The 19,213-nt window shown below is 37.0% G+C and overlaps 1 protein-coding gene across 1 annotated transcript in view; it reads right to left on the reverse strand.

The window, feature by feature from the left end:
* Window positions 1-463: 463 nt before the first annotated feature.
* Window positions 464-19,213, reverse strand: part of LOC122826283 (sodium-coupled neutral amino acid transporter 2-like) — an 85,354-nt gene continuing 66,604 nt past the window's right edge. Inside the window, exons 2-16 of the mRNA XM_044107944.1 lie at window positions 7,148-7,288; window positions 6,973-7,054; window positions 6,781-6,896; window positions 5,870-5,943; window positions 5,680-5,772; window positions 5,217-5,292; window positions 4,044-4,126; window positions 3,866-3,924; window positions 3,579-3,731; window positions 3,406-3,485; window positions 3,199-3,299; window positions 2,883-3,007; window positions 2,650-2,794; window positions 2,483-2,580; window positions 464-2,325 (exon numbers count right to left, since the gene is read on the reverse strand). Of these exons, the coding sequence (XP_043963879.1) occupies window positions 2,224-2,325; window positions 2,483-2,580; window positions 2,650-2,794; window positions 2,883-3,007; window positions 3,199-3,299; window positions 3,406-3,485; window positions 3,579-3,731; window positions 3,866-3,924; window positions 4,044-4,126; window positions 5,217-5,292; window positions 5,680-5,772; window positions 5,870-5,943; window positions 6,781-6,896; window positions 6,973-7,054; window positions 7,148-7,281 (1,521 nt within the window). The 5' untranslated portion in view covers window positions 7,282-7,288 and the 3' untranslated portion in view covers window positions 464-2,223. The remainder of the gene's footprint in view (window positions 2,326-2,482; window positions 2,581-2,649; window positions 2,795-2,882; window positions 3,008-3,198; window positions 3,300-3,405; window positions 3,486-3,578; window positions 3,732-3,865; window positions 3,925-4,043; window positions 4,127-5,216; window positions 5,293-5,679; window positions 5,773-5,869; window positions 5,944-6,780; window positions 6,897-6,972; window positions 7,055-7,147; window positions 7,289-19,213) is intronic.

Genomic DNA, 19,213 nt, shown 5'->3' on the forward strand with positions numbered 1-19,213 from the left:
TTGAAAGTCTAAACCTATAAACCGACATACTTTGAACCAAGAGTTTACAATGATCCAATGACTTCCACAAATCTCAAAAAATTCATTTTTAGATGTTTGTATAAATTGTCTTGCTAGATCAAGTTGTGGTTTGATTCCTCTGTAGTTAATTGATATGAATTTGAGCCACTTCAGTTCAAAATCAGCTGAAAAAGTCTTGTAAAGTTCCTTGGCATGATGTCCCCTCATGAAGAAATCCAACTAAGAAAGGTTGAGATTGGAACTCCAGCCAAAATATTAAAACTTAGGATATGACTTGGTATTAAAGCATCTCTCTCTCATCGTTGGATCACCAAATTACACCAATCATTACATTTGAAGATAGATGAACACAGAGAATGGAGATTCCAAAGATAACACTTCACTTTATTTATAAAAATATCAACAGCATTTTGTAAAGGAAAAAAAAGATGATTATGGCATAAATCTGTCTGAATGGCAGGAAATGTAGTCGGGCCAGCTTTCCTGCAGTGGGACTTTAGTGCTTTATAAAAATATTAGATTTAAAGTTACAATTATTTTTTATTCACAGTCTTAAAAAAAAATTATTAAAATAAATCCAGATAATATTGAGCACAAATATAGAACCTGTGTAAAGTCACATGAGCTTAGAGGAAATATTAAATAGGTGTTTAACTGAACGCTGCCTTTTAGGACATAATTGATATCTTAGGACAGTAAGGCAAAATAACTTTAAATTACACACAATTTAGCAGATATTGTGTTAATCAGTAATAACTCCCTTATGATGATAGCTAACTGCCACTTATGCAACAGAAACAGTGCAATAAACTCATAAGTCAATAAAATACACGCATAGTTTAACAGAAACATAATTGTGTGCATAACATCAAACTTATGGCTATAAGAATGCACAATACATGTATACAGTAAGTCATTCAGTTGAGGGTGAAAATCTGCACACCTGTGTTACCTGTTGTATTTCAAATACGATATGAGTGATAATGTAATTTTGGATATTTTAGTTTGGAACAACTTAAAAGTTTGAGTAGACTTTCTGTTGAATTTAGTCAAAGAGGTTTGAATTATTTTAGACAAGAATAAATGATTTGAGTAAGAGTGACTTAAATTTCCCATGTTAAACACACTTAATGAATGAAGTTATAAAGCGTAGTTAACTGAGATGGATAAACTTAATGAATTACGTTGGATGATCTTAATATATTAAGTTGGTCAGATGTAGGAAATAAGTCTGGTATTGAACTCATTTATTTCAAGTCAAAGTAAAATGTTCCTTTAAGTTAATTTAATTTAAGTTAGTTAGATTTGTGACTTTCAGGGCGTGCTGTGGTGGTGTAGGGAATAGCGCGACCCACATTTGGAGGCCTTCAGTCCTCGACGCAGCGGTCGCGGGTTCGATTCCTGGACCCGGCCTTCGTTTGCCGCATGTCTTCCCCCCTCCTCCTTCCCCCTTCCTGTCAGCCTGCTCTCAGATAAGGGACACTAGAGCCCATAAAATACCCCCTGGTGGGGGAAAAAAAACAAAACAAAACAAAACAAAAAAGATTTGTGACTTTCAAGTCAATTGAACACAAAAAAGTAAGTTATGACTAAACCAAATGAACCAAATTACATCAAATTGATGTAAATAAGTCCACAAAATAAACTACAGCCAAAAAAAACTTGTGTGTGATATAATAATACTGCTCTGTTTTTAAGAGACAGCAGAGAAGTTTCCTCTACTTTCAATGTAATCCAAACTTTCTCTGATGTTTCAGGTTCTGAGCCTTATAGGACAGAAATCTTTATCTAAAGCAGAGGGAATATTACAACTCATTTCTGTGCTCTCTTTGCATTTAGACAACCAACCTAGAGCATCTATTGACCAAATTTGATTCAGTTTCTTATGGAAAAAGAATCGAGGTTCAATACAACATTTTACTTAAACATTTTTCACATTGAATCAAACGTTTCATAAGAAAATTATTGACGTTATTTGACGTTCTGAAATATTTCTGTTTACAGTCTTTTGAAAATAGCTGAAATGAAAAAAATATGTATCTTTTTAATATCATAGGATATTGGGAGGGATATTGAAAAGACAAATAATATGTGCTTCAAAGGACATATTTGGTACAGTAAAAACAAAATAGCAACTTTAAAATGAAAGTTAAAATGAGAAAATAAATTCAGTTCCTCACTAGTAGCAAAAGACCTGGAGCTTCAGTGACCTTGGTCTTTCGTAGAGTTCGCGATCCAGTCGTAGATGATAAGAGTCATGCAGCCAAACATGATAACAAATCCTAATGTCAGGAACATCTCAGCCTGGTGGAAGAAATCATTTCACAGTTAATACTGCATAGTTTCAGTTTGTGAATAACCTCAAAGATCCATTCATGAAGCTTTCATTTTACTACAACTTAAAATCTTTTTAGCATCAGATGTGTAGAATAAGAGACATAAATGTCTAATAATGTCTTACCCCAATCTTCTGCCTGGATACCATTGACTCCTTCTTAACCAGTCTGAGATAGAAAGCTGAGGGCAGGATGAAGATCAGCATTGCAGCAGCACAGGCACCTGGAATGAGGAAAAATTGATACATTGTTAGACAGTTGATAATACGTATTAACATGTGCAGTTACTTACCAGTGAAACCAAAAATATCTCTGATACTGGGGACAAAAATGACCAGAATGTTGGTTCCTGCTAGCAGGATCACGGTGATAATAATGTGACGGATCCAGCTGAAGACCTTTCCTGCGAACAGCAGGTGGCCGACTGAGGTACGAATCTGTTCAGAACCAGACAAAGATTAGCTCAATGGACTTCATGGTCTTTGTGACTGACTGGATAATAAACTGTAGACCCTCAATACTTACAGGGAAGAGCAACACAGGGACTGTGAGTGTGACAGCGGCCAGCACAGCTATACGAACAACCAGCAGGAGAGTATCGTACTTGTAGAAGTTTGAGTAGGTGTGGAGCAGCTCAGGTTCCACGTGGACTGAATAGAAATATGACAGAGATCACTTCAGTTACTTACTTCTTATAACTAAAAACAGTTTAACTTATTGCCAACTCAGCTGCAATTACATGTAATTAATAAACATTAACACCAACACACATCTTGACAACATCTCAATTCTGCTAACACTGTACCACAGTCTTGTTTTTAAATCTTATTGTATAACTTACTGTTGAAGGTGAGGTATCCGAAGAGGGCAGCCAGCAGGTACATGATGAACATGGCCAGGAAGGACACGTTGGCCACATTCTGCATCTTTCGGCGTGACCGACTGTTCAGGGAAGGAGAGTTTGATTTAGACACCAGACCTTAAACTTTAAAGAAATATAACATTGATGTAGTTTAAACATTATCGGACTTTGAGCAGGAGCACTTACTCTTTGAGCTCATCATACATGGGTAGGATAGTAGGGTGGCACACGAAGGCAAAAGTGAGGATGGGTATAGCATAGACAGTCTGGAGAGATGGGAAAATACAAAGATTAGAAGTTATTCTTCGAGTATTATTGAAAATATTTAAATCTGTTTAATCTGCGAGAGATTTATTTACCTGTGAGTTGTAGACAAAGTATTTAGGCTTGCAAGTGTCATCATCTGCAGTGGCGTTGTCGCTGTGGGGGGTGCTGTTGAACATATGCATGGTTTCATTTTCAGCCACAATATTAGGCAGAGGGCATGGCATCTGGAACTTCTTTATGATCACCTGCAGGAATATATAGAAAAAATATATTTTTGGATGGTGCTATATTATTACAGTGCCTAAATAAACTAAACATTACAATGAGTTATTCTAACTGTCAAAGGAGAAAGAAGGAAACAATGTGGGATTGTACTCACCACAATCAGAAAAAACACCATGCAGAGTAGAGACAGACCGCTGGTGTAACCAAGGTAACCTAAGAGAGACAGAGAAAATGTCACTGCCGTTTTAAAGCTGCCACTTCCACTTTTATTATTACATAGGAACGACATTTTATGACACACATGCACACACACACTCACACACACTCCTTACCCAAGTTCTTGAGCAGAGAGAGAGGCAGGATAACAATAATTGAGACCAGAATCACAAGGAAATCTCCATTGATGTACCATTCACTGAAACACACACATACATCTTTAAATTGATAAAATAATATTTGTTACACAATCTGTTGAGAAATGTAATTATTAGTTTGAACACTCAAAATGAGAATTTTTGCACTGGTCTTGACTTTTCAGCTTCAGAGAATGTCAAGTCACTCTCTAGATTCAGACCTGCCAACAAATTTTTCACAAAAGGTCATAAAACTCAACAGAGTGCTCAACCTAACCTCAAGATAGAAAAGGAAATGTTGCTTTGGGCCCTGTGTGACTGCAAAAGGGATTTGAATGAGGAAATTAATGAAGAAGAAAAGAAGAAGAAGTTGGAGCAAGCATAATGTTAAGCAAGCATAAAACAGAAAGGCAATTAACAATAGCCTTATTTTAAACAACTAATTCAGCTCAGACAATGAAATGATCTCACTTCCAGTCAATTGTTAGTTGGTCTAAGCAATGTCCAGAAGTTCCAAAATTTATGGAAAATTAAAACGAGCTCATGTTCTTGCGTTCAGGTGTTGGGTTCAATGACATCACGGCAGAGTTCTCAGCAGAACCTTTTGGTAACGTTTATTGAATAACCAATAGATGTCTTCTCGTCAACAAATACAGAGGCCTGGTTTCACCAGGGTTCTGAATATAAACGGCAAAAAGATTTTATACATCCAGGTGATCTTTAACACTGTTTTTCTGGACGTTCTCTTGTTACATCAAAGGTTTTAAATCTCCTTTTTGGTGGCCAGCAGGTTAGAAGGAAAAATGCTCAGAGCTGATGTGTCTGTGTTGGAGACTGACTCCAAAGTCAGGGCTTTGGGATTCAAGTCTTGTCTGTGGGAATCAGTTCTTATCTAATCATCTCTGAGTTTTAATGCAGGCATCAGAAATAAAGGAATTAAAGTTTTTAAGAAGATAAAATCTGAAATCAGAGCAATCCATAGAATGTCACATTCTAGACTAAATTGATTTTGGACTAGAAATTTCAGCTCTAAAATAACAAAACCCATAGAGGTATTAAGTGGTAAATGGTGAAATGAAAATGCAACTAATAAGAACCAATTCTACTATTTTTTGTTTAGTTGTTAAAACAACCACATATTTAATAACTTACCCATCATTTGCTCCAGTAAAAGACTGAATAACAATGGGGAGTTCATATTTAATAATGAAGAGGTAGCTTGACATGGCTGCATAAAAGATTAAAAAGAAGAAAGAAAATTAAAATAAACACAGAAGTTAGCAACAGCCCTAGCATAAATTTACACATTGAGGAAAAAAAAGAGTCATTTCTGATATTTTGAGAGATACAAAAAAGTCACACTCATAGAAATAATAATAATAATAATAATAATAATAATAATAATAATAATAATAATAATAATAATAATAATAATAATAATAATAATAATAATAATAATAATGTATAAGCTATCTAATTTTGTTTGGACTGCAGGCAGAATTACTAGACACAGAAAAGAAATGTTTCAATTAAAAAAATGGTAGATGAATATAAGCATCATAACACTGAATTAGTTACAATGAATAGTTGTTCTACTTAAAGGTCAGTCCCTCACCTCCAATGTTCTGCATGGTGATGGAGCAGGAAGCAGCCAGTTTGCCTGGGATCCCAAAGGCCTTGTAACCCAGTGACTCGTAAACAAGAACACCTGGAAAAAGAGGGAAAAAAACACAAAGAGTTTTAAATCTTGAATTTAAATGTGATCAAACATAAAAAGTTGCTGGAAAGTTGGAGCTGGTTCTCACCTGCTTCATTGGCTGTCTTCAGCAACAAGTGGACAGAATACAAGGAGAAAATGGCAACGGAAACCAGGAGAATCCTGTAAACACAAAACAGGGAAAAGGTCTTTAGTTGTAGATGACTTGTGTTTATTGGCAATAAATAAATAAAAACTATATGTTTGATGGGTCTTTCATGCTAAATGATACAAGTTGTGCAACAGGCACAGTAATGACTTATAGGAATTCTGATTTTTTTTATTTTTTTTTTTTATCCAGGCTTCTGCTGACAGAAACCTTTTTAGTCACTAACAAAACATTTTTCCAAAAACATGATACATTGAACAGCCACCAGGAGCCGTATTTGTAAAACAACCTCCAATAACCTTCTTCTAGCAAAAATGAACTTATGCTGAAGTTGCTTGGAACACACATGTTTGTGCAGCTATCTTTGTGGGGACTTTCCATTGACTTCCATTCATTTCTACAGCCTAAAACTTACCCCTTACACTTATCCTAACCCTATCCATTACATACCTAACCCTAACCCTAACCAAAACTCAATTCATACCTTAGTCCGAAATCTGACCCCTGACCCAAAAACAGCGTTTCCCCTTGTGGGGACCAGGCTTCGGTCCCCACAAGGAGCAGCTGGGGACAGAAGGAAATTGGTCCCCACAAGGTATTAGAAACAAACGTACACACACACACACGCACACACACACACTTTATTACTGATATCTTTTCCAGATGGTCTTTTACAGAAGTTTAGACAAACAGGTTCAGGTTGCCGGTAACATCACATTACTTCAGATGTGAGTTTTTTCTTCTAGTTGCAAGTCAATATGGCTGAGCTTAGGAATATCAGCCTGAGACCTGAAAACAACACCTGTCTGAATGCCACTCAGCCAAATTAGAATGAAAAGAAAAGTGCTTACACAAACAGAGCGATGCCGGTGTTGGCCATAGCGTAGGACAGACCCAGAATGCCGCTGCCCATGATGGCATTGCCCAGGTTGAAGACGGACATGCTGAAGGAGGCACTGCCCTGGTGCTGAAGAGGAGAAAACAGAATTTTAAAAAATAGAAGAAAATAAACTGCATTGTGGAATAAATAAACCTGAACTTACGTATTCAGTTTCATACTTCTTCTTGCTTGGGTTGTGATCAGAGAGGAAGTTGTGACTCTCTGGATCTGCATCTGGGTATTGCCTTTAATAGAAGAAAGAGACGTGTTAAATGAGCCGACATGTCAAAACTTTTTTTTTGGTTTGTTTGTGAAGACATGTTAAAGACGAGCCTCACCCATTGAGAGGAAACTTCTTGGGAAAGTCAGAGTACGCAAAGTCGTTGCTGTTGGAGCTGTAGCTGTCGTCGTCTCGAGGAGCGTTCAGACATTTCATCTCAGTTCTAGAACAGGCCTGTATGTCTTTGGACATTTTAGAGCTGAAAATATAGAATCAATCAAGTAATTGTGTTTTAGCGTATGTTTATTTTTCCTGACGCCATATTAACAGACACCTCTTTCTGTCTGTTAAGGTGTGTTACTGGCAGGAATCAGAAAAGATAAGGCCAGGCAAACAGGTATTCCTTGTCTAAGAATGCATATTGTCAGAACAGATCAAAATCATATCAGAATCTCAAAAAGCTTATTCTGATGAGGAGTTTTAGGTCATCAAAATGTACTACCTGTGTATTTTTAAGGTAGGAGATTGTTATCCGTTTAATTTAATCAAGATGTTCTATTTTTAATGTATGCAAAAGAAGCAAATCAGATTCCATTTTGAAATCTCGTTTCAATACAATCCAAAGATTGGTATCAATGCCAATCTTTCCTTTAAGCCTTTTAACACAGGTTAAAACTTCCAGCAGTTTCTCACACATAAAATAAGGGGACTGCTCTTGACTGTCATCGTAGTTATAACTTTTGTTGTCTTCATCTTTTTGAGTAGTCTCTGAAAATTTCATCTCAGTTTTAACTTCAGACTGCTCTTCACTGGACAGTCAGACTTAATATTCGTAAACATTTAAAAATGATTAAAGGTGTTTGTACACAAACAGTGCGATGCTGCTTCTGTAACAATAAGATGGCATTCCAAGGATCTTTGCTAGAAAACTCCTCCCCACTGGATGAAACCAACTGTGAGCCGAGAGAAACAGAAACCTAAAGGTAACAGAAGTTTACAATGTTTCAACTTACATATTCTGTGCCATGTTTCTTCTTGCTTGGTAGAGAAGAGAGTTAGTGTTTAAATGCTGCTATTATTGTCTCTATCAGTGTCTGGATATCACAACTTTAGTACCAGGCTTCTAGTTGATGGATATTTTATAGATAAAAAGCAAAAAATAAGAATGCAGTGGATCAATATTTTTAGATTTTCAGTTTTATTATGTCCACTTGTCTATTTATTCTGCCAAATGTGTATGTATAAACTCAGAATGGTTGAGATAGTCTTTTTCCAATTACACTTTCAATATATGACCTACAAGCATCCATTTTGTAAACATATTAGCTGACAAAGTGGTACAGAAGAACAACTATTTCCACCTTGGGAAGGTTTTTTTTGCTGTCAGTCAACATGAGGGACAAGACAGCCAAACATTTGATGACGTAAACAAAATATTTTCTGTTGTTCATAGTCTTTGATACGGACAGCTGACTTGTCTGACCTGTTTTAAAAACCTGTTTCAAACGAGTCAGAAAACAACAACAGAAAGTGAAACCTTTACAACTGACCCAAACATCTTTTTTATTTTCAAACTATACAGAACTTTACACATATTCAGTTTGATATTGCAGCAATAACATGATTTGTTTGTTGAAAAAGGTGTCATAGTTTTGCTTATATAAGATCCTAAAATGCAGAGAAACAGTCTAGTAGTAATCATGACACAGTTCACTTCAGTAACAGCAGATGAAAGTCATTATGATTTGAGCCTCGTAGTTTCATCTTATTCCATGAAGTGACCAGAGTTCAGGTTGTTTTCTAAAAATGAACACTTTCAGGTGTTCGGCATGAACTTTAATTACCAACAGAACCTCTCACTGACAATAACATGGTGATGACACTCAACCAACAGAATGTCTGACGCAGATTAGAAATGGATTATGTGAAACTGTAAAAAGTTCTCAATTTATTCATTATCACAATAAAAACTGATATCAATATAGGACAAGTTGCATAAAGTTATATTATTTGTGATAATATATGCCTTATCACATATTATTGCCTTTTTTTTTTTTTTTTTTACTGCACCTCAGAATTTCCAAAAACAGATTTATAATAAACGTGCAAAAGCAAATCCTCTGGGTAGGATGGCAAAAAACATATATTCAGGTAAGAGCCTCATACTATTAACAATAATATTTACTTATTATTATTATTATATCTAATATTTTTTACTTAATGTTTAAGTAAAAATATGTATGGTTCAGTAAATCTGCTCTAAGAAGTAAATATTTATCAAAAAGTTACTAAAGTAACAGAGTAAATGGAGACTACTCACCTTTAGAGACGTGAACAAAGTGAAGCGACGACTTACAGTTTTTTGCATCAGCTCTGATACTTACAGGACAGAGTCACAGGAAGAATGAGAGGCGGAGACTGGCACACAGTGATTTTCTATTGGATAAAAAAACAATCAAAGGGGGAAAAAAAACAACCTAATAACAAAAATTAAAAAAATGTCAAAAATAGCTACAAGTTTACATTTCTTACACTCATTGTAAGAAATATACACTTCTTGATTTTTTCAGGTCAAACAAAATTATTTTAAATCTGGAGCAAAACAATAATTATGACATATTTGGTTTTCATATATGTCACCAGAACCACATGCAAGCCTGAGAGAATACTCAAAGTCAGAAAGTGGACAAAAGTTTTGAAGCTGATTTTGGAAAACTTCATTCACTTCCCCAGACTATTTACACAGGACACTCTGAAAACAAAACAAATAGACAACTTTTTATTTTTTTAGATTGACAGCAGGAGTCAAGATTTGGTAGATATTTGTTCTAAACGTGGACGCGTTTTGAAGTGTACAGTTGGTGTTGATATATGTGAAGTATAAATGTATATTTGTCATGACATATCACTGAATTGACTGGTGAGTTGGGTTGGGACAGGAGTCCAGTGGTGAACTGGTTTGAATCTTTAATTAAAGAACAGGGATTTCTTTGTTTCAGTTGGAAACTTTTCATCAAAGAGGTCAGAGGTCAAATGTGGTTCAAGGTTCAATTCTAGAACCCCTCTGATTCAATATTTATATGCTCCCAATAGCTCATTTTATAACAGGAAATAATATCAGCTACCATAACTATGCAGATGACACACAGCTCTACATTATGATGTCACCTGGAGACTCTGAATCCATCCAATCACTGAACAGATGCTTAGAACAGATAAATATGTGGATGTGCTAAAACTTTCTCCAGCTGAACAGAAACAAAACTGAAGTTATTATTTTTGGACCTAAAGAGGAACAATATAGAGTTATAGATCTAGAGTTATAGATCTAGAGTTATAGATCTAGAGTCAGTGCACAGCTTCAGTTATTACAACTGAAACCCACGATCAGGTCCAAAACCTTAGTGATGGACTCTGACCTGAACCTTCAGAGCCACATGAAGACAGTTTTAAAGTCCCTCCACTGGCTCCCTGTAGCTCAAAGAATAGACTTTAAAATACTGTTGTTAGTTTATAAATCACTGAACAACTTAGCACCAGAATACATTAAAGATCTGCTGCTGTTGTCTCAACCTTCCAGACCTCTCAGGTCTTCTGGTTCTGCTTTGAGTCCTGTCAAACATTAAAAACGTAATGCCTCCAAAAGAGCAAAGTACAGACTTAGATCGTTTAACTTTAAGTTCTAGGAATAAAAAAACCCCATCACTTTTCAGAGAGAGAAAATCAACCACTGACCACTAGAGGTCGTCATTGGGAAGAGAATCGTTTACTGTGTAAAAATGCTACTGTCTTAATAATAATCAATTTTATTTATAATGACCTTTATAGCTCAAATTCAACTCTCAGAGCACAAGCTGATGAAGGCAAGCTACCGAATTGTAGCTACAGAAGCGAACCTGGAATTTAGCGCGACGCCAGGTTGAAGTGTCTTGCCTAAGGACATAAACAATAAGGGCGGGCAGACCGGGAATCGAGCTGGTGATCCACTTCAGGAAAGTAAACTCCTACCGCCGTTGCCACAATCACCCTTCCTATTACTCTGCTTCTCCGTTTTAAAGTCACATAAGAAGGCTTTCACTGATTAAGCTCCTCCTGAGCTGTATACTAAGCTAAATACTTGATACTTTATATATAAAAAATTCCCTTCTCACCCACCGCGGGTGGTGATTCTTCTTCCTCTTAGCTCAGGTCCTCTACCAGAGGCCTGGGAGCTTGAGGGTTCTGCGCAGTATCTTGGCTGTGCCTAGGACTGCACATTTCTGGACTGAGATGTCTGATGTTGTTCCTGGGATCTGTTGTAGCCACTGTTCCAGTTTGGGGGTGACTGCCCCGAGGGTCCCGATGACCACAGGCACCACTGTGGTCTTCACCTTCCAGGCCCTCTCCAGTTCCTCCCTTAGGCCCTGGTATTTCTCTAGTTTTTCATGCTCCTTTTTCCTGATGTTGCAGTCACTTGGTATTGCCACATCCACCACGACGGCTTTCCTCTGTTGTTTATCCACCACGACTATGTCTGGTTGGTTCGCCCTCACCATTTTGTCTGTCTGGATCTGGAAGTCCCACAGGATCTTAGCTCGGTCATTCTCCACTACCTTCGGGGTAGTCCTTTTTGATACAAAAAGGAATTTCGAGTGTCTTTTATGAGTAATCAAAGGCAACAGAAGCCTACACTAAAAGGCCAGCGTTTCAAACCTCGAAAAAGAGATGTATGTAGCGAGACATATATATATATATATATATATATATATATATATATATAATATATATATATATATATATATATATATATATATATATATATATATATATATATATATATATATATATATATAATTATTTATTTATTTTTTTACCAAGAACAATAAAGGTAAGAGGAAATAAATCCAGATTACAACAAACAAATTTTGCTCTTAATATCAAGAAAATCAAGGGGATGACTTCACGGGTAATCTTCTAAAAACAAACAAAAGATTATAATAAATAGCGTTCATGGCAAACTTCCAACACGGTAACTCTGTCATATCAAGTGCAGCTACCTTTTGGGATAAATGAAGGTCTGTATTTAGACTTTTGGTGATCTGAAAAATATTAGCTTTATCTAAACCTTTTTCAACCTTAGATCCCATGCCAGCCAAACTATTACTTTAGTTGTCACCACAGTTTTAGAAAGGATTAATCCATCCATAAAGAACAGATAGCATTAGGGGCATGTTGACACGTGGCATGAGGAAAGTGGAATTGAACCCACAATTTTTGGCTAGCAAGAACTCTCTCCAAGGTCATCCATCTGCATTTTACCCAAACAGTCTGGACCATTCTGTTGATGTTAATGATGATGAAGGCAATGATAAATCTTCCTCAAACACTACAGCTGTTTATGGAGTACCACAGGGTCTGGTACTTGGGCCCATTTGGTAAATAAACTTCCACTGTAAGAAACCAATTTGCTTGGACCTGGTATTGAACAACTGAACAGCAGCAAGATTTATGAAGTTTATTCTCAAAGGATTTAGGGACGGGTCAGATTAAGGGGCCGTCTTCTTCTCTGATTAAGAGCTTTAGAAGAAAATTACAGCAGCTAATCTCCATTTAGCATATTACCTTCAAATATATTAGGTTAAACAGGCCTACTTCCTATTGTTGTGCTGCTAATGCTCAGTTAAATGTATTCATACAGACTTGATAAATCCAATCAGTTTATACAGTTTTCAGTTCTGTTTAAGAGATAAAAGACCAGCATAGAACAAATGTCACGTTAAGGTGTGAACATCAAATCTAGACCAATACCAGGGTATTTGTCTCCAACTTTATGAAGAGGACGACAGAGAAGACAGAGGGTGAAGGTTTCAGGTCATAGTTCATTTTATTGGGACATTATTTACACCATGTACAAAGTGTTTCATTGAAACAAGAGTGTAGCACTGACAGGCAGCATCCTTTCCATGTTTGACCAAAGAGAACGGTTTGCTGATTTGTGTCTGTCTTCAGGGGCTTAAAATTTTTTTTCAAAGTGGCTCCAGTCGTGACCTTTCACCTCTGAATCCATCCAGGATGAATATTCAGTGTTTCTGAAGAAATGAACAGATAACGCTCTGATGTTCTGAGCAAACTCTTCACAATATGACCTCATTTGGTTTTTGAGCTCCATGAAATTGTTCAAACAAAAATCTTTAAAAACAAACAGATATATATATATATATACATTCACATACATATGTACATACAACATTGTATAAATATATTAAAATAGTTTAAATTACATTTCTTTAACGGCCTTCCATAAATAGGTGACACAGTTTTTCTCGATGTGGTTAGTGTTGGAAGCACAGTGCACTCTCTGATGAACGGTTCTTGACTCGGTTGGGAATTGGATCCATGCTGGGTTGCCATTGTTCTTCATTGTAAACCACTGTATTGTGCTATGACACTGAACACTGAAGAATTCTGGGTATTTTCTTGGTGTTTTCTTGGTGTTTTAGAGTGCACCTGACTTCGTACGGCTGAAGCTGTTTAACAAGTGTAACAACTATATTACTACAACCACTGTATGTGGTCAAATTCAAAGTATTCTCCCATAAAGAAAAAAACATTCTAGGTTTCCCTCCGTGGATGGAAACGGAAGGCTTGGCGGCCTTCCTGTAGCAGTAGTGTCGCTGCCGCACACGCCCGTCAGACAAGATCTAATACAGACCTCCCAGTGTCTGGTTCTGTTCACAGATTCGCTAGGTGATACTTTGAGCGAAATCAAAGGACCTTAGAAATACTGAACAAGGTGCCGTTCAGGTGAAAACTGACAAATGGCCTCAGCTATAAGTGCTTCTCAATATACAAAGATGCTTCACAGACACGTTTTTGGTGAAGTTGAATAAAAACAGAAAGCAAAGGTCGAAGGAAACTAAATTGACCATGTAGTTTCAAGTCCCGTGGCCTCGTTTGAGGAGATTCATGTACTTCGTTTGGCAAGGTGTTCTCTCTGAGGTCAGAGTTCACAGCTACACTCTCCCACGAATAACACTGTACCTGAGAGGAAGCTGTGTTTGAACTCTACAAATTTTCAGTCTGTGTTGTGAGGCCTTTTTGTTTACAGCTGTACCACAATAATGAAACAGAAAAAAAGTAAAAAGCAAAAGACTATTTAGAAAGTTACGGTAAAAAGAGGGAAACGCCATCTTTGTGGCCTAGAACAGCAAAATGTACAGAGTTCAGATACATTCTCTTGGAATGGTACGGTCCATTGCTCAGAAAGCCAGAGCTGAGCATCAAGTGAGTCTTTGTGGTTTGCTTTGTTCGTCACAATGTTTTTGTTGGTTGTGTGTTTGTTGCAGTTCGACTCTGAAAGCTTCCCCCTCCGCCAGCAGAAGAGCTGGAGCTTCAGTGACCTTGGTCTTCCATAGAGTTCGCGATCCAGTCCAAGATGATAAGAGTAATGCAGACAAACATGACAACAAATCCTAATATCAGGAACATCGCAGCCTGGTGGAAGAAATCATTTCACAGTTAATTTGAAGTTGTTAGTTACACAATATTTTACATTGAGTTTAATAAAAACAACAAAATGTGATTGAAATTGTGAAATGTCTAATTATGTCTTACCCCAATCTTCTGCCTGGATACCATTGACTCCTTCTTAACCAGTCTGAGATAGAAAGCTGAGGGCAGGATGAAGATCAGCATTGCAGCAGCAGAGACACCTGGAATGAGGAAAAATTGAGCCGTTAATCACAAAAGTTCGATAATACATTTTAGACAGTTGATGATACATATTAACATGTACAGTTACTTACCAATGAAAACAAAAATATCTCTGATGCTTTGGACAAAAATGACCAGAATGTTGGTTCCTGCTAGCAGGATCACGGTGATAATAACGTGACGGATCCAGCTGAAGTCCTTTCCTGGGAACAGCAGGTGGCCGACTGAGGTACGAATCTGTTCAGAACCAGACAAAGATTAGCTCAATTGGCTTCATGGTCTTTGTGACTGACTGGATAATGAACTGTAGACCCTCAATACTTACAGGGAAGAGCACCACAGGGACTCTGAGTGTGACAGTGGCAAGCACAGCCAGACAAACAACCAGCAGGAGAATATCTTTCTTGTAGAACTTTGAGTAGGTGTGGAGCAGCTCAGATTCCACGTGGACTGAATAGAAATATGACAGAGATCACTTCAGTTACTTACTACTTATGACTTTAAACAGTTTAACTTATTGCCAACTCAGCTGCAATTATATGTAATTAATAAACATTAACACCAACACGCATCTTGACAACATCTCAATACTGCTAACACTGTACCACACTGTAGTATTTAAATCTTATTGTATAACTTACTGTTGAAGGTGAGGTATCCGAAGAGGGCAACCAGCAGGTACATGATGAACATGGACAGGAAGGACACGTTGGCCACATTCTGCATCTTTCGGCGTGACCGACTGTTCAGGGAAGGAGAGTTTGATTTAGACACCAGACTTTAAACTTTAAAGAAATATAACATTGATGTAGTTTAAACATTATCGGACTTTGAGTTAAATCCATGCAGCAGCACTTACTCTTTGAGCTCATCATACATGGGTAGGATAGTAGGGTGGCACATGAAGGCAAAAGTGAGGATGGGTATAGCATAGACAGTCTGGAGAGATGGGAAAATACAAAGATTAGAAGTTATTCTTCGAGTATTATTGAAAATATTGAAATCTGTTTAATCTGCGAGAGATTTATTTACCTGTAAGTTGAAGACAAAGTATTTAGGCTTGCAAGTGACATCATCTGCAGTGGTGTTGTTGAACATATGCATGGTTTCATTTTCAGCCTCAGGAAAAGGCAGAGGGCATGGCATCTGGAACTTCTTTATGATCACCTGAAGGAATACATAGAAAAAATATATTTTTGGATGGTGCTATATTATTACAGTGCCTAAATAAACTAAACATTACAATGAGTTCTTTCTAACTGTCAATGAAGGAAGAAGGAAACAAGGTGGGATTGTACTCACCACAATCAGAAAAAACACCATGCAGAGTAGAGACAGACCGCTGGTGTAACCAAGGTAACCTAAGGGAGACAGAGAAAATGTTGTTGCCGTTTTAAAGCTGCCACTTCCACTTTTATTATTACATAGGAACGACATTTTATGACACACATGCACACACACACACACACACACACACACACACTCCTTACCCAAGTTCCTGAGCAGAGACAGAGGCAGGATAACAATAATTGAGACCAGAATCACAAGGAAATCTCCATTGATGTACCATTCACTGAAACACACACATTTATCTTTAAATTGGTAAAATAATATTTGTTACACAATCTGTTGAGAAAATGTAATCAATTAGTTTGAACACTCAAAATGAGAATTTTTGCACTGGTCTTGACTTTTCAGCTTCACAGAATGTCGGGTCACTCTCTAGATTCAGACCTGCCCACCAATTTTTCACAAAAGGTCATAAAACTCAACAGAGTGCTCAACCTAACCTCAAGATAGAAAAGGAAATGTTGCTTTGGGCCCTGTGTGACTGCAAAAGGGATTTGAATGAGGAAATTAATGAAGAAGAAAAGAAGAAGTTGGAGAGGGAGAAGAGATTGGTAGAAAAGTTTGCCAATGAATTCAATTCTTCTGGAACCAGATAATCTTTAATATGTGGCAGCAATGCAATATCATAGAAAAAAAAAAACGTTAAGCAAGCATAAAACAGAAAGGCAGTTAACAATAGCCTTATTTTAAACAACTAATTCAGCTCAGGCAATGAAATGATCTCACTTCCAGTCAATTGTTAGTTGGTCTAAGCAATGTCCAGAAGTTCCAAAATTTATGGAAAATTAAAACGAGCTCATGTTCTTCCATTCAAGTCTTATCAATGGGTATCAGTTCTTATCTTATCTGCAGCCAACAACACTTCATTTTCAACTTTTGTGCTTTAGTTGGATTCAAATTTGGTCATAAATAATTAATTTTCTGCCAGAAATAAAGGAATTAAAGTTTTAAAGAAGATAAAATCTGAATATAATTAACAGAGCAATTCCAACATGGGGCTGCACAGTGGTGCAGTTGGTAGAGCTGTTGCCTTCCAGCAAGAAGGTCCTGGGTTCGATTCCCGGCATGGAGTTTGCATGTTCTCCCTGTGCATGGTGGGTTCTCTCCGGGTTCTCCGGGTTCCTCCCACAGTCCAAAAACATGAATGTCAGGTTAATTGGTTTCTCTAAATTCTCCCTAGGTGTGAGTGTGTGTGCGCATGGTTGTGTCTCTTGTGTGTCTCTGTGTTGCCCTGCGACAGACTGGCAACCTGTCCAGGGTGAACCCGCCTCTCACCCGGAACGTTAGCTGGGGATTGGCACCAGCAACCCTCCTGACCCCATTAGGGACGAAGGGTGTAAGAAAATGGATGGATTGATTCCAACATGTTGCCACGTTGAGCAGCACAATTATAGAATGTCACATTCTAGACTAAATTGATTTTGGACTAGAAATTTCAGCTCTAAAATAACAAAACCCATAGAGGTATTAAGTGGTAAATGGTGAAATGAACATGAAATTAATAAGAACCAATTCTACTATTTTTTGTTTAGTTGTTAAAACAACCAAATATTTAATAACTTACCCATCATTTGCTCCAGTAAAAGACTGAATAACAGCGGGGAGTTCATATTTAATAATGAAGAGGTAGCTTGACATGGCTGCATAAAAGATTAAAAATAAAAAAGAAAATTTAAATAAACGCAGAAGTTAGCAACAGCCCTAGCATAAATTTACACATTTAGGAAAAAAAGAGTAATTTCTGATATTTTGAGAGATACAAAAAAGTCACAGGACACTCATAGAAATAATAATAATAATAATAATAATAATAATAATAATAATAATAATAATAATAATAATAATAATAATAATAATAATAATAATAATAATAATGTATAAGCTATCTAATTTTGTTTGGACTGCAGGCAGAATTACTAGACACAGAAAAGAAATGTTTCAGTTAAAAAATGGTAGATGAATATAAGCATCATAACACTAAATTAGTTACAATGAATAGTTGTTCTACTTAAAGGTCAGTCCCTCACCTCCAATGTTATGCATGGTGATGGAGCAGGAAGCAGCCAGTTTGCCTTGGATCCCAAAGGCCTTGTAACCCAGTGACTCGTAAACACGAACACCTGGAAAAAGAGGGAAAAAAACACAAAGAGTTTTAAATCTTGACATTTAAATGTGATCAAATATCAATAGTTGCTAGAAAGTCAGAGCTGGTTCTCACCTTCTTCATTGGCTGTCTTCAGCAACAAGTGGACAGAATACAAGGAGAAAATGGCAACGGAAAACAGGAGAATCCTGTAAACACAAAAGAGATAAAAGTCTTCAGTTGTAAATGTTCAGTATTGTTTATCGGCAATAAACAGTGATGGCATAGTTACTTTGAAAAAGTAACTATAATCGGATTACTGATTACTCCTTAAAAAAGTAACTTAGTTAGATTACTGACTACTTGATTTGAAAAGTAACTAAGTTACATTAAAATCAACTTTTTTAGTTACTTTCAGCAGCTGCTAACAACAACACTCCGCCTTCCATGAAAATCACATTGAGCTTTGCTAATATTTAATTGTAAGCTATTTTCTAATGGTAACATCAACAATGTGTCTCCACTGATGAGGTTGAACTGAAGACGAGATTGTATAATGGTTGCAACAGTATAAAAAAAACCGTGAGTAATTTGTGTGGTCCACTGCTGTCTGGAAAACTCTGAAGGATTTTAAAGCTTATAACTTATGCTGGAACACGAACACACACACACACACACACACACACACACACACACACACACACACACGCACACACACACACACTTTATTACTGATATCTTTTCCAGATGGTCTTTTACAGAAGTTTAGACAAACAGGTTCAGGTTGCCAGTAACATCACATTACTTCAGATGTGAGTTTTTTCTTCTATGTTTGCAAGTCAATATGAACAGAATAGTTCAAAATTTCCTGCTGAGCTTAGGAATATCAACCTGAGACCTGAAAACAACACCTGTCTGAATGCCGCTCAGCCAAATTAGGATGAAAAGAAAAGTGCTTACACAAACAGAGCGATGCCGGTGTTGGCCATAGCGTAGGACAGACCCAGAATGCCGCTGCCCATGATGGCATTGCCCAGGTTGAAGACGGACATGCCGAAG

Source organism: Gambusia affinis, linkage group LG23 (genome assembly GCF_019740435.1).
Source record: "Gambusia affinis linkage group LG23, SWU_Gaff_1.0, whole genome shotgun sequence".
In the NCBI taxonomy this organism is placed as follows: Eukaryota; Metazoa; Chordata; class Actinopteri; order Cyprinodontiformes; family Poeciliidae; genus Gambusia; species Gambusia affinis.